General features: G+C 62.2%; 1 protein-coding gene across 1 annotated transcript in view; it reads right to left on the minus strand.

Moving 5' to 3' along the window:
* Positions 1 to 14,531, minus strand: part of ZRANB1 (zinc finger RANBP2-type containing 1) — a 59,410-nt gene that overhangs the window by 23,715 nt on the left and 21,164 nt on the right. The window contains 1 exon segment of the mRNA XM_029059447.2: positions 7,697 to 8,556. Coding sequence (XP_028915280.1) covers positions 7,697 to 8,516 — 820 coding nt within the window. The 5' untranslated portion in view covers positions 8,517 to 8,556.

Consider the following 14,531-nt stretch of genomic DNA (forward strand, 5'->3'; position numbering starts at 1 on the left):
AGCCGGCCCGGGGATCGGAGATAACCGTTTCCCCCATACAGCCCAGTTTTCAACAGAGTTTTCTGTGACCCCTTAGGACATAATAACAATGATAACAATAATGGTCTTTTATAAGCACTTCCTACGCGCCAAGCACTGTGTTAAACGCTGGAGTCGACGACACAGTTCAGGTCCAACACGGTCCCTGTCCCACGTTGGGCGCCCGGTCTAAGTAGGAGGGACAACAGGTAATTATAATAATAATAACGATGGGATCCTGTTAAGCACTTACTGTGTGCGAAGCACTGTCTAAGCACTGGGCGGGGGCGGTTTCAAGGTGATCAAGTTGTCCCGCGTGGGGCTCGCAGTCTTCATCCCCATTTGCCAGATGAGGTGACTGAAGCCCAGAGAAGTGAAGGGATTCGCCCAAAGTCACACAGCTGACAAGTGGCAGAGGTGAGATGAGAACCCAAGCCCTCTGACTCCCAAGCCCCTGCTCTTTCCACTGAGCCGCAGGTATCGAATCGCCATTTAACAGAAGACGAAACCAAAGCCCAGAGAAGTGGAGTGACTTGGCCAGGGTCACCCGGCAGGCGAGCACAGCGGAGCCTGGGTGAGAACCACGGCCCGGCCCAATGCGCTCCGTGCCAGGGACCGGAACCGCGATGCCCGGCGCCGGCGGGCCCGGTCTGGGGCCCTCCAAAACCAGAGTGGGCTTCGAGCGGCTCCGTTCCGCAAACCTCGGCCCGGGACGGGGGACGGGGGACGGGGGGGGGGCCTAGCTCTCCGCCACTTTCCCTCACCGTCCCCGGGCCCAACTGGGCCCGCGTCAGCCCCCGGTCATTCTCCTACTGACCTGGTCTGCTCCTCTCCCGCCACCCCGGGAGAGGCGGCGGTGAGAACACGGACCGCGGCGTCTGTGAGGAAGCTGCCGGCAGAGAGGGCCGGCCGCGGGGGCGGTGGCGGGAGAGTCGCGGCCATTTTTAGGCGCCCCTCGTTCGGCAGCAGCTGCCCAAGAGACTGCAGCACCGGATGGTCCCAAATCCCTTCCTTCCCACCGGTGCCCCTCGGGCGGCCGCTGCCCAGAGGGAGGGGATGTCGTGCCTCCCCTCTCCTCCCCCCGAGCCTCAGAAGACGGTCCGCCGGCTCACGACCGCTCCCTCCGCGTCCCTCCGGGGAGGCCCGTCGGCCCTTCCGGCCCGGACGCTCCGCACCGGCGTCCGTCTCAGTGGAGCACAGGGAAGAGAGCCAGAGTATCTCTGGCCCTCGCTAGGCACCCTAATGCTTCGTTCACCATCCTCCCCTCGAAACCCGTCTCCGGGCGGAGCCGCCTGGGACTCCGGGCTCACGCCCCCGCGCCGGGGCCCTCCCGGAAGGGCACGGGCCGCCTCGGCACAGCCATCTGGTCGACAGCCCAGCCGGGCCACCGTGGCGCCCGGGTGCACGGGGACGAGTCAGGCCCGGGGGGAGGATCTTGGGGACGGCCAGGCGGGCGGGGAGGAGGCCGGTCTCCCCGGGAGCGCGGGGGCCGGCACGGAGGCCAAGGGTTATCCGAGCTGAGCCGAGGAGTAGCCCGGCCTAGTCAACGGAGGACCTGGGTTCCGATCCTGGCTCTGCCGCCTGTCTGCTGTGACCTCGGGCGAGTCACTCGGCTTCTCCGGGCCCCAGTTACCTCACCTGTGAAACGGGGATTACACCGCGAGCCCCACGTCCCGGGATAGGGACGGCGTCCAGCCTGGTCAGCCTGTATCTACCCCAGCGCTCGGTACGGCGGCGAGCACGTAGTAGGGGCTTAACGCATACCGTAAAAGAGAGAGATGGCAGGCAGGGCACGATCTGCTCGGATCGAAGGCTCATCTATCCGGCTGCTGACCCAGTCGACATCGGGACCTCTAGACCGTAAGCTCACTGTGGGCAGGGTACGGGTCTTCCGAATCTCTCATACCGTACTCTCCCGAGCACTCAGTAGAGTGCTCTGCACGCAGTAAGCGCTCGCTAAATACGACGGATTGCCTGGAGGGGCCTCCCTCCGGAGTCAGTATCCCCGGTCCAGCATCCCGCTAGGGAAGACGGTCATTCCTCGTCGGAAATACCTCAAGCTATAAATGATTTTTTTTTAAACACCCCCGTCAGAGCCAGTGACAGAAAAGCGCTACGGCCGTAGGCTAGGGCGCGCCCCTCGTAGCTGGGTTCCGACCGTGCTGACTGTAGCTGGGATACATTCAGGCGAGGACGAAGAAGAGGAGGAGGAAAAGGAGGAAGAGCGAGAGGAGGAGGAGGAGGAGGAAGATCAGGGCGCGTTAGAGTAGGACAAAGAGAAAGAAGAGGGGCTTTGCATTCTGGCCGCTCATAATGAGTCTCCTTGGCGGGCTCCTCCTCTGCCTCCCACCCTCTAACTGTGGGGGGTCTCTCAAGGTTCAGGCCGGGTCCCCTTCCATCCTCCACCTCCACCCGCTCCCTCGGAGGACTCATTCGCTCCCACGGCTTCAACTCCCACCTCTACGCGGATGACACCCCGATCTCCACCTCCAGCCCCGCTCCCGCTCCCTCTGGGCACTCAATCACTTTGTCCCCTCCCACCTCACCTCGCTACTCTCCTACTACGACCCGGCCCGCAGGCTCGGCTCACGTAATGCCAACCTACTCACTGTACCTCCGTCTCGTCTCCCTCGCCGCCGACCCCTCGCCCACATCCTGCTCCCGGCCTAGAATGCCCTCCCTCTTCACATCCGACAGACAGTTTCTCTTTCCGCTTTAAAAAGGCTTGCCGAAGGCCCAATTCCTCCAGGAGGCCTTCCCTGACTAAGCCCTCTTTTCCTCTTCTCCCACTCCCTTCCGCGTCACCCCGACTCGCTCCCTTTATTGGCCGCCCCCCTCCTCCGTCCCACGGCACTTATGCACGTATCCGTCGTTTATTTATATTGACGTCCGTCTTCCCCCGTGGACCGCGAGCTCCTTTTGGGCAGGGAATGGTATTATTATTATTATTATTATGTTGCTACATCGTACTCTCCCGAGTGCTCAGTACGGTGCCCTGCACGCAGTACGGGCTCAATGAATATTATTGACTGCCTCCAGACGGGGAGTCGTGAAGGGGGAAGAAAACCATAATTGTGAACTCTGAGGGCGTGCACGCACACACACACTCACACACGCCAACGGTACCGAAGAAACCAAAGCTAACTGAGGACATACAAGGCATCGCCAGCGTGCTAAAAGCAAACTTTCCTTTTAAGGATTCTCTGAGAAAGATCGTTCACAGAACACTCTGCGTATACTTTGGAGGCGAGGGTATTTTTAGAAGTCGGGGAGCATCCAACTCTCTCCCGGTTCTTGGCTGACAGCGCCGCGGGACTATCCGCTGAGTGATTAGGATTGATTTTTGCGGGGACGGGGGAATCGCACGGTCTCGGTCAGCCGGCCGGCCCGCCCCCGGCTGAGGGCCGCCGGAGGGGATGTCGTCGCTCAGACCCCTCGGCGTCCGAGCGGAGGGGCGCCGAGTCCGTCCGGGCGACCCACCGGGGCCCGGGGGGCTCTCCTCCCCGCAGACGGATCCATCCCTCCACCTGGGGAACGGCATCTTTCGAGATGGCACTCCTGGCACCGTCCCGTGGGAAGGACTTCCGAAAAACGGCCCAAGCAGCCTCCTGCCCGCCCGCCAAAGAAACGCAACGAGGCCCCGGTGCACGTTGGGATCCGGCCGGCGCAACTGCTGCTGCAGCTGCGGGTCGGCAGTCCGGCCCGGGGAACAAGACGACGGATGCAAAGATATGTCCAGATCCCTACTGGACTGACTAATTTATATTAACGCCTGCCTCCCACTCCAGACAAGGAGCTTCTGGTGGGTGGGGAACAGGTCCGTTGTACTGAACTCTCCCAAGCGCTTAGCACACAGTAAGCTCTCAAATACAAAAGAAGGAGAAGAGGAGGAGGAAGACGGGCGGCGCCTGGGTAGCATTTAGCCCCAGCATCGGCACGGCCTAGCGGAAAGAGCCCGGGCCTGGGAGTCAGAGGACCCGGGTTCAAATCTCCGCTCCGCCACTCTGTCCGCCGCGTGATCTTGGGCAAGTCACCTGGCTTCTCCGTGCCTCAGCTTCCTCAACTGTAAAAGGAGGATTTGACACCTGTCCTCCCTCCTGCTTAGACTGTGAGGCCCAAATGGGACGGGGACCGTTTCCAACACGACGAACCTGAATTTACCCCAGCGCTCAGAACGGCGCCTGACACGTAGTAAGCGCCTAAAAGATAGCATCAGTAAAAACTAAAACAAAATTCAACGGCCGCGGGACCCCGGCCACCCCAGGAACGTCCGGCCGCCCCGCAGAGAGAAGCCTCCCGGGATCCGACGGTCTTCCCACCTCCATCCCTTCACCCGGAGGGAGGCCGGGCCGGGCCGGGCCCTATCTTATTCCACCCAGCAGCTGAGGAGGCAAAGAAGAGCGGTCCAAGAGGGGCGAATAAGAAACCCGAGGACGGGATAAAAGGGAGTCTGGAGCGCACCCGGGCGAGAGACCAAGATCCTTCAAATATACTGACGGAGGAGATCGACTAAGGGAACCGGGGGGAGGGGAGGGAGAGGCCCTTGGCAACACGGGACACGAGGAGCCCCACGGGATGGAAAGGAGATGGCCGCCACTCCCCGCCACCTTCCCTTCCTGCCTCCCTCTGGCACGGCCTTCGGCTTTTAGAGAGGGAGACGGCCGGGAGACTCCGACCTCAAACTCGGCCGGGGATCGGCCAGGCCACCGTGGCCGCGTCAAACCGCGGGGACCGGCCGGGATGCCGGGGGGGGGGGGGGTGGGGCTCCCACCCACAGCTCTCGAAGACCCATATTTCCGTCGAGCTTAAAAGGCCGGAGCGCCGCGCTGGGGGCTGGGCCAGGTGGACCCAGTTCCCACCCTGCCCCGAGGCTGAGTCCGGCGGTCGGCGTGGCCACCGCGCTGAGCAGGGGAGGCAGGAGACGGCTACCCTGGTGAGGGGGCGGGATGGCATAAATAATACGGTGGGTCCTCTTTTCCTTCCCGGGGACAGGGCTGGCTGGCGGAGGAAAGGGACCACAGGCCCTGAGGGCCCACGAGCTCTAGCCGGGGCTGGGGGAACGCCGGGCAGATGCCGGGCAGAGTTTCCAGAGACCCAAATGAGGCGGGTGGGGGCGGCCCGCCGGGCACAGCCGCGGGGCGGGGGAGGCGCCGAGGAGCGGGGAACGGGGACTCGGAGAGTCCGGGCCCCAGACTACCGTGTCACCGTGGACCGGGCACCCGCGGTGGAGCGGGGCAGCCGCGGCCAAGCGAGCCAAGGAGCGGGGCCGCCTTCCGGCCCCGGGACCTTCTGGAGAGCCTCGCTTCCCTCCGGGAGCTGCCAAAAAAAAAAAAAGCCGCCACGCACCCTCGAAACCCCAGTCCGCTCCGCCCCTCTGAGCCTCAGTTTCCTCCTCTGCAAAACGGGCATCGCCGGCTAGCTGCAGTCCCCCGCTCCTCGGGCAGTCGTCCCTCAGTGGGATTTACTGGACCAGTAGACTAGGCCCCGGGGAAGGTGGAAACTGGGTCCACCTCTCCGAGCCCTCGGGGCCGCGCTCTGGCCCCCGGTGAGCGCCTAATTAAGTACCCTCATTCCGGTCATCGGGGCACGTCTCAGGTCAGACGGGCCGAGCAGGGATCCTAAAAAAAAACCCCTCGCTGTCCGTGGCACGTCGGCGGTGCCGAGGAGGCCGCCCGCTCAGCAGCCGCCACGCGCTCGGCTCACTCTGGCCGTAAACGGCTCCGGACCCGTGCCTCCCATCAGCCGCCCGGCCCGAGGCCCGGACCCCCTCACGGCGGGCGGCCCCCCGCCCCTGAACCCCTCACGGCAGCCAGGCCGGCCTCCCCCCGCCCCCACTACCGCCTTGCTGCCCTCTGGGTCCCGGGGGGAAAACCCACCAGCTGGGGCCGGGTAAGGGTGTCACCGCACAGGCCTCCGGAACCAGTACCGAGTCCTTCCCGGAGGCCTCCGTCCGGACATCCGCCCGCCCGGCCCGAGACTCACACCTTCCCCGAGGCCACGGCCGCCGGGGGACAGCAGACGTGAGCGCTCCAGCTGGACCAGTCGCATCTATTGAGCGCTTACTGTGAGCAGGGCACTGTACTAAGCGCTTGGGAGAGCACGATCCGACGGAGCCGGCACGATCCCCGCCCGCGGGGAGCTTCCAGACTAGAGGAGGAGACGGACATCAAAACAAAACTCAGCTCCTGAAGCGCCGAGAGGCCGAGGGTGGGCTGAATCAAGTGCGCGCACAGAAGGGGGAGAGGGTACGGGAAATACGGGCTTAGTCGGGGAAGGCCTCTCGGAGGAGAAGCGATTTTCAATACGGTCTGAAAGGTGGGGAGAGTCGTCTGTCGGACACAAAGAGGGAGGGAGCCCCGGGCCGGAGGCAGGAGGCGGACAACGAGCCGGCGGCTAGGCAGAGGGGACGGAGGAGCGGTGAGTAGGTCGGCATTAGAGGAGCAAAGTGCGCGGGCTGGGTCAGGGTAGGGGAGCAGCGAGCCGAGGTAGGAGGGGGCAAGGGGATTGAGTGTTTTAAAGCCAAAGGTGAGGGGTCCGCGTTCCATCTGGAGGTGGACGGGCAACGACCGGAGGTTCCTGAGGAGTAGGGACACCCGGGTCCAACGGTTCCGTAGAAAAACCATCAGTCGGCAGAGCGGAGTACGGACCGCAGGGGGATGAGACGGGAGGCGGGGAGGTCGGTTAGTCGGAGGCGGAAAAGGATAAGCGTACCCACGAGGCAGCAGTTCGGATGGAGAGGAACGGGCGGATTTTAGCGATGTCGTGAAGGTGGAACTGACGGGATTCGGCGACTGATTAAATATGTGGGTTGAACGAGAGGGAGATGAGTCGAGGAAAATGTCGAGACTTCTCTCTGACCCCTGGTCTGAAAGGCAGGGATTCCCCCACGCTTGAGGAAAAAGGCGGGGCCCTCACAAGGCGCAGGGGATCTCGACGGGGAACGGCCTTTACGCCTCATCGGGGGAAAGTCACCCACCCAAGCGCACGGGCTCACCGGCGGGACCCGGGGTCGCCGCGGGGGAGGCCCTCCTCGCCCCCGGCCGTAGGGGCCTCTTCTCCTCGACCCTCGCCGCCCTGTAGGGAGTCCCAGACGGCGACCGGGGGGGGGCCCCACGACCGACGAGTGAGGAGCCGCTGAGAAACGGGGAACGTTTTCCGCTAGTGGGTCCCTTAACTTCTAGAGGACGGAGTTCTAGAACTCTGCCTTTAGAGTCCAGCGTTCCCTCTCCAGCAGGCTGGGAGGGAGCACACCTGGTCTTTCTGTCCGGTCAACAGCGTGTGCCTGCACGCGTGCGCCAACGGGCTCACTCTCTCTCTCTGCCACTCAACTGAGGCACGACAGGTAGACTGGGATCGACTGGACCGTTCCAACCGGGTTCAAGGTTCCGCACCGACTCCGCCGCTTCCGGCCTCCTCGCCTGCTCCTCTCCGGCCCGCTCACCTCGCTCCCCCCCGAGCTCGTCTCCTCCCGAACTTCACGCACGCTCGCCGCCCCCGACTCGTCCCCGCCCCGCGGGTTCCCGCCCACCTCCCCCTCCCGGGCCCCAGAAGAGGTCAGCCGCAAGGTCCCCTTCCCCATCCGAGAGGGCGACCGGAAGACGACCGCGCCGGTCGGCCGCGGTCGCCCCCCGCCCCGGCGCCCGGCCCGGGCCCGCCGGCACGCACGCGCTTCACTCACCCACGCAGGCGTTGAGGAACAGCCAGTCGGCCTTCTTCATCCTGTTTTTAATCTGCTTGAGCTTCTTGAAGTCCACTTCCAGCTCCTCCTGGCAGCCCACGGCTCCGGCCGCCAGCTCGATCCTCTGGAAGTCCATCTTCATTTCCGAGTCCGGCCGGGCGGCGGGCGGGGACCGCCTCTGGCCGTTCCCGCCGCCGCTGCAGCTTCCCCTCCAGCGGGCCCGGTCTTGCTCGTTGATGAGGGAGGACGCCTCCTCCGTCTCCCCCAGCCCGACGGCCTCGACGTTGTTGGGCCGCGGGTGATCGCACACCACGCACTTCCCGGCCTTGGCCCAGTTCTCGTACGTGCACACGGAACACGTCCAGTGCCGCGTCCTGGCGTTCAGCCGGTTCCGGTCGTTGTACTCCTCGCAGGGGTCCGCGGCGAAGGGCCCCGGCCTGGGGCCCGAGCCGGACGACTGGGGCGACTCCGTGGGGCTCCTGGTCCGCCGCTGGGACAGGCACTGGGTGCACCGGATGGCCCGGGGCCAGTTCAAGTAGGTGCACATGTGGCACGACCATTTGTTGGCGCCGTCCGTGCCGAAGGAGGGCCTGACCCGGGGCCGGGCGCTGGAGTCGGGGCAGATGAGCGGGCTGCCCCCGCCCTCGGGGCTGCCGGGAGCCCAGTCGCGGCCCCCGTCGCTCGAGCCGCCCTTGAACGGGTCCTGGGTGATGATGGTCCCGCTGGGCCTCTGGGCCCGGCACATGGTGCACTTGATGGCCGACGGCCAGTTCTCGTACGTGCAGTACTCGCAGGCCCACTTCAGCCCCCGGTCCGACATGGCGCCCGCCTTCGGCCCGGCCGCGAGGTCCGGCGGGAAGCTGCGGACGACCACGGGACAGTTAGGAAAGCCCAAGCGCCCGGCACCCCCGCGGGCTCCCCCCTCCCCCCGAGACCCGCCCAGACCAACGCCGGGCCCGCCGCGACTCTATCGACGGCGTCCGCTCGCACGGGCGTCGGGGTCTCTCCTTTCCCGGCGGGGACGGGCTCTCGGGGCCGACGGGGAGAGGGCCCGGCTGCTGCTTCGGGGCTGGGTGGCGGGGGCCGGGGGGACGGCCTCACGCCATCCTCACACGAGCGCGTCTCCCGGCCCCCCGAGCGCACCCACGGGTCCACGGTTCACCACGGCTTCCGAGTCCTCCCCCCGCGTACCCTCGCCTCCGCCTGGAGCCTTTCCTCGCCTCATCTCCTCCTCCCTCGGCAATCCGCGATTCCCCTCCGCCGCTCTGCCCAGCACAGCTGCCCTACCAACCCGGATCCCGGTTTCGGATCGCCGGAAGGCGGAGAAATGAAGCGCACACCTCGCAAGAACAAAAATAACGACAGGGTCGAGCGCTGACTCCGCACCGAGCTCTGCGCTAAGGGCTAGGGCACATTATGCCGTCCATCAGAAACCGTCCCTGTCCGTCCGTCGTCGTCCCCGCCCCCGGCCCGGAGCTCCCAGCCTGAGAGGCGGGGGGGGGGGGCAGATGACCCGTCCCAAGCTGGGAGATGAGACGCCCGAGGCCCCGAGAGGGTCAGTGGCCTGCCCGAGTCCCACGGGAGGCCGGTGGCAGAGCTGAGGTCAAAGCCTGGATCTCCTGACCCATTCGTTCACTCAACGGTATTTACTGAGCGCTTACTATGTGCGGAGCACAGCACTAAGCGCTTGGAATGTACCCTTCGGCAAGAGATAGAGACCGTCCCTGCCCGACGGCGGGCTCACAGTCTAATCCGGGGAGACGGACGGCAGAGCGCAACGGAACGAAACAAAAACGAGACAACATTAGCACGATAAACAGAATCAAGGGGACGTAATCACCTCATGAACAAAATAAATAGGGCAATAAATAATATATACAAATGAGCACAGTGCTGAGGGGAGGGGAAGGTGAGGAGGGGGAGCAGAGGGGAAGGGGGCTCAGCTGAGGGGAGGGGAAGGGGGAGGAGCAGAGGGTGGAGGGGGAGCAGAGGGAAAAGGGGGGAGCTCAGTCTGGGAAGGCCTCCTGGAGGAGGTGCGCTCTCAGGAGGACTTTGAAGAGGGGAAGAGAGTGAGTTTGGCGGAGGTGAGGAGGGAGGGCCTGACCGTTCTCCAGCCCTCATCTCATCTCACCCCTTTTCCTCGAGTCCCCCTCCCCCTCGACCTCGCCCCGACTCGCTCCCTTTGCTCTACCTCTCCGCCCCACAGCACTTGTTTATATAGGTACGGATCTATAATTCTACGTGTTTAATAATAATGATGGTATCTGTTCAGCGCTTGCGATGGTATCTGTTAAGCGCTGACTCCGTGCCAAGCACTGTTCTACGCGCTGGGGGGATACACGGTCATCAGGTTGCCCCACGTGGGGCTCACAGTCTTCATCCCCATTTTACAGATGAGGTCACTGAGGCCCAGAGAAGCGAAGCGACTTGCCCACAGTCACACAGCTGACAGGTGGCGGAGCCGGGATTAGAACCCACGACCTCTGACTCCCATGTCCCCGCTCTTTCCAGTGAGCCACGCTGCTTCTATTAATGCCTGCTTTACTCGTTCTGATATATATTTACTTATATTGATGCTACTGACGCCTGTTTACTTGTTTTGCTGCCTGGCCCCTTCTAGACTGTGATCCCGCTGTGGGCGGGGATTGTCTCTCTTGGTTGCCGAACTGTACTTTCCAAGCACTTAGTACAGTGCTCTGCACGCAGTAAGTGCTCAATAAATACGACCGAATGAGTGAATCCAGAGACGGGGGGGGATGAGGGCTGATGGAGGAGGGGGAAGGGGACTGAGGCCAAGAAGGGCCCAAGGCCAGGGGAGGGAAGAGGGAAGGGCGAGGGGGGGTCTGCCCTCCTCCGGGGTCCCCCTTCTCCCCTCCTCCCCCCAGCTACAGCTCTTACTAGTAACGGGGAGTCAGAAGGGCCTGGGTTCTAATCCCCGCCCCGCCCCACGTCTCCCGTGTGACCTCGGGCAAGTCACTTAACTGTGAGCCCGTCACCGGGCGGGGATGGTCTCCATCTGTTGCCCAATTGTCCATTCCAAGCGCTCAGTACAGTGTATTGCACATAGGAAGCGCTCAAATACTATCGAATGAACTTCTCTACGGCTCAGTTACCGCATCCGTAAAATGGGGATGAAAACTGAGCCCCACGTGGGGCTGGGTCCAACCTCATTAGCTTCTATCTACCCGGTGCTTAGAATAGTGCTGGACACATAGTCCTTAACAGATATCATTATTATTATCATTATTATTAGGACGAGGATTCCTTCTGACGGTCCCAGCCCGTCAGCCTGCTCTCTTGGCCTCCGCCCCCCTGGGCGCGCCAAGACGACCCCCGGCGCTAGCCTGAAAATGCCGGGGCGGGGAGGCGGGAGCGGGCTTGGAACGACGGAGTCGGAATCGAGACCCACCTCGAGGTCTGGCTGGACTTCCCGAGCCCGCAACCCGCACGAGAAGTCGGGCCTCAGTACTTTCAAAGTTTATCCTGAACCAGAAAAGTCATGAGGAAAACAGAGCGAGGAACGACGGCCGGAAGCCAACCCGACACTCGGGCCACGTCGGGGATATGTGTTTCTATTAAAAACTTCATCGCAGCCTAGCCGGTTCCCAGCTCGGTTTGTTAATCCCATAAGCCCCTCTTATCCCCCTTGCTCCCGGGTCCCACGGGGACGCGCGACACGGTAAGCGGGACCGCGAGTGAGCCCCTCTCCCTCTCGGCAGCCGGTCCCCATCACAGAACTAGGCCCGGGCTCGTTTGCAGTCTGCAGTTCCCGGGAGCACCGAAGATCAGAGGTGCAACGTGGCTCAGTGGCGAGAGCCCGGGCCTGGGAGTCAGGAGGTCATGGGTCCGAATCCCGCCTCCGCCACTTGTCAGCTGTGTGACTGTGGGCAAGTCACTTCACTTCTCTGGGCCTGTTCCCTCATCTGTAAAATGGGGATTAGGACTGTGAGCCTCACGTGGGACAACCTGATGACCCTGTATCTACCCCAGCGCTTAGAACAGTGCTCTGCACATAGTGAGCGCTCAACAAATACCAACATTATTATTAATCCCAGCTCCGCCACCTGTCTGCTGTGTGACCCTGGGCAAATCACTGCACTTCTCTGGGCCTCAGTTCCCTCATCCGTAAAATGGGGACGAAGACTGTGAGCCCCACGTGGGACGACCTGAATACCCCGTATCCACCCCAGCGCTTAGAATGGCGCTTGGCACTGAGTAAGCGCTATACAAATACCATAATTATTATCGATCTATAAATCGATCAATGGTATTTATTGAGCACTTAATGTGTGCAGAGCTCTGTACTAAGTGCTTGGGAGGGTACCGTACATCAGGGCTGGGTAGACACGCTCCCCTTCCCACAAGGAGCCTACACACGTAGAGGGGGAGGCAGACATTAAAATACATGTTGGCTGATGCACATAAGGCCGTGGGGCTGAGGGTGGGGCGATTCTAAAAGGGCCCGAAGGGTAAAAATCCAAAAGCGTAGGCGACGGGGGAGGGAGAGGAAGTGGGGAAAACGAGGGCTTCGTCAGGGAAGGCCTCTTGGGGGAAGATGTGATTTTAATAAGGCTTTGAAGGGAGAAAGAGTGATCGTCTGCCAGTAGGAGCCGTGGGGAGGGAGTTCCAGGCCAGAGGCAGGACGTGGGCGGGGGGTGGGCGGCAAGAAAGGGCCCACGTGATTCCAGCTTCTCTCGTCTCCTTTTAGCAGAGGTGGGAGAATCAGGTCACCTTTACTCTCCCAAACCTGCCAGAGTCCCAAGAAAGCACCCAGCTGATGTCCTCACGCAGGCCTCAAAAGGCCAGACCACTTGACCACCGTGACCGAGCGCGGGCCCCGGCCACGACAGAGAGGCAACGTGACCGGGGGAAAATTCCTGCCAAGATGGCGAGGGGCGTCAGCTGACGGACAGCACCCACAACTGCCCCGAAGGACTGCAACGGAGGGGGCGGAGGCGAAAAGCTCCTAAAAGGTGGGAGAACGGCAAACGGCGTGTGCTCGCTAAGCGCGACAGCCAGGGTTACTTCCTCCGACCCCAATGACCCGACTACATCCACCTCACCGATAACATAAAAAGACGCTCCCGCTCTTTCATCACGCCCGTCTGCACCTTTCTAAGAGAATGTACTGAGCTCCTTCTCTGTGCGGAGCACAGAGGTAGGGGGCAGCGGGGCCTAGCGGAAAGAGCCCAGGTCTGAAGTCAGAGGACCTGAGTTCCAATTCCGGCTCTGCCACCTGTCGGCTGCGTGACCTTGGACACCAACTTCTCCGTTTCCTCATAACAACAATAATTATTATGGTATTTGCAGAGCGCTTACTCGGTGCCGGGCACCCTACCAAGAGCTGGGGTGGATACAAACTCTGAAATCCCTCTCTCAGACCATAACCTTCTCACCTGCCTCATCTCTCACACTCCCTCCCCCTGCAAATCTTTGCTACTCCCCCACAGAGACCTCCGCTCTCTTGATCCATCCACCTCTCCAAAAGCATCTCTCCTCACCTTGCCCCCCGTCCTCTCTTCCCACTCTCGACGATCAGGTCACCGCTCTCAACTCCACCCTCTCTACTCATCTCAACTCTCTCGGTCCCCTCTCCCTCCGCCGCCCTCGCTCCATTAATCCACAGCCCTGGGTCAACGCCTCTGTCCGCCTCCTACGCTCCTATGCTGGAGCTGCCGAGCGCTCCCGGGGAAGGTTCGAGCACCAGACCGACCTTATCCGTTTCAAATTTATCCTTTCCCGCCTTAACTCTGCTTTCTCCTCCGCCAGGCAAAACAACTTCTCCTCACTCATCGACACCCACGCCCGTCACCCCCGCCGATTGTTCCGGACCTTTAATTCCCTCCTTAGGCTCTCTGTTCCTCCCCTTCCCCCATCCCTCACCCCCAATGATCTGGCTACCTACCTCATCACAAAAATTAACACGATCAGATCTGAGCTCCCCAAAGTCACCCCTCCCCATCCTGCCTCCCCCCACCGCAACCCTCTCCCCTACCTTCCCATCCTTCCCTGCAGTATCCTCAGAGGAGATCTCCTCCCTCCTCAAGTGCCACCCCCTCCACCTGTGCCTCGGACCCCATTCCCACTCACTTTATAAAAACCATCTCCCCTGCCCTCCTCCCCTCCTTAACTTCTATCTTTAACCACTCAATCTCCAATGGCTCCTTCCCCGCTGCCTTCAAACATGCCCACGTCTCCCCCATCCTAAAAAAACCCGCTCTCGACCCCACTTCCCCCTCCAGTTATCGCCCTATCTCCCTACTACCCTTCCTTCCCAAGCTCCTAGAACGAGTCGTCTACACTCGCTGCTTAGAATTCCTTAACTCCCATTCTCTCCCGACCCCCTCCGATCTGGCTTCCGTCCCATCCGCTCTACCGAGACTGCTCTCTCAAAGGTCACCCGTGACCTCCTTCTTGCCAGATCCGATGGCTCCTACTCTATTCTGATCCTCCTCGACCTCTCAGCTGCCTTTGACACCGTCGACCATCCCCTCCTCCTCCACGCCTTATCTCACCTCGGCTTCGGGGACTCCGTCCTCTCCCGGTTCTCCTCTCATCTCTCTGGCCGGTCATTCTCGGTCTCCTTCGCGGGCTCCTCCTGCCCCTCCCATCCTCTAACTGTTGGGGTTCCTCAAGGGTCGGTTCTAGGCCCTCTTCTGTTCTCCATCTACACTCACTCCCTCGGTGAACTCATCCGCTCTCGCGGCTTCGACTATCATCTCTACGCAGATGACACGCAGATCTACATCTCCGCCCCGTCCTCTCCCCCTCCCCTCGGGCTCGCATCTCCTCCCGCCTACGGGACGTCTCCACCTGGATGTCTGCCCGCCACCTA

Source organism: Ornithorhynchus anatinus, chromosome 3, assembly GCF_004115215.2.
Source record: "Ornithorhynchus anatinus isolate Pmale09 chromosome 3, mOrnAna1.pri.v4, whole genome shotgun sequence".
Taxonomy (NCBI): domain Eukaryota; kingdom Metazoa; phylum Chordata; class Mammalia; order Monotremata; family Ornithorhynchidae; genus Ornithorhynchus; species Ornithorhynchus anatinus.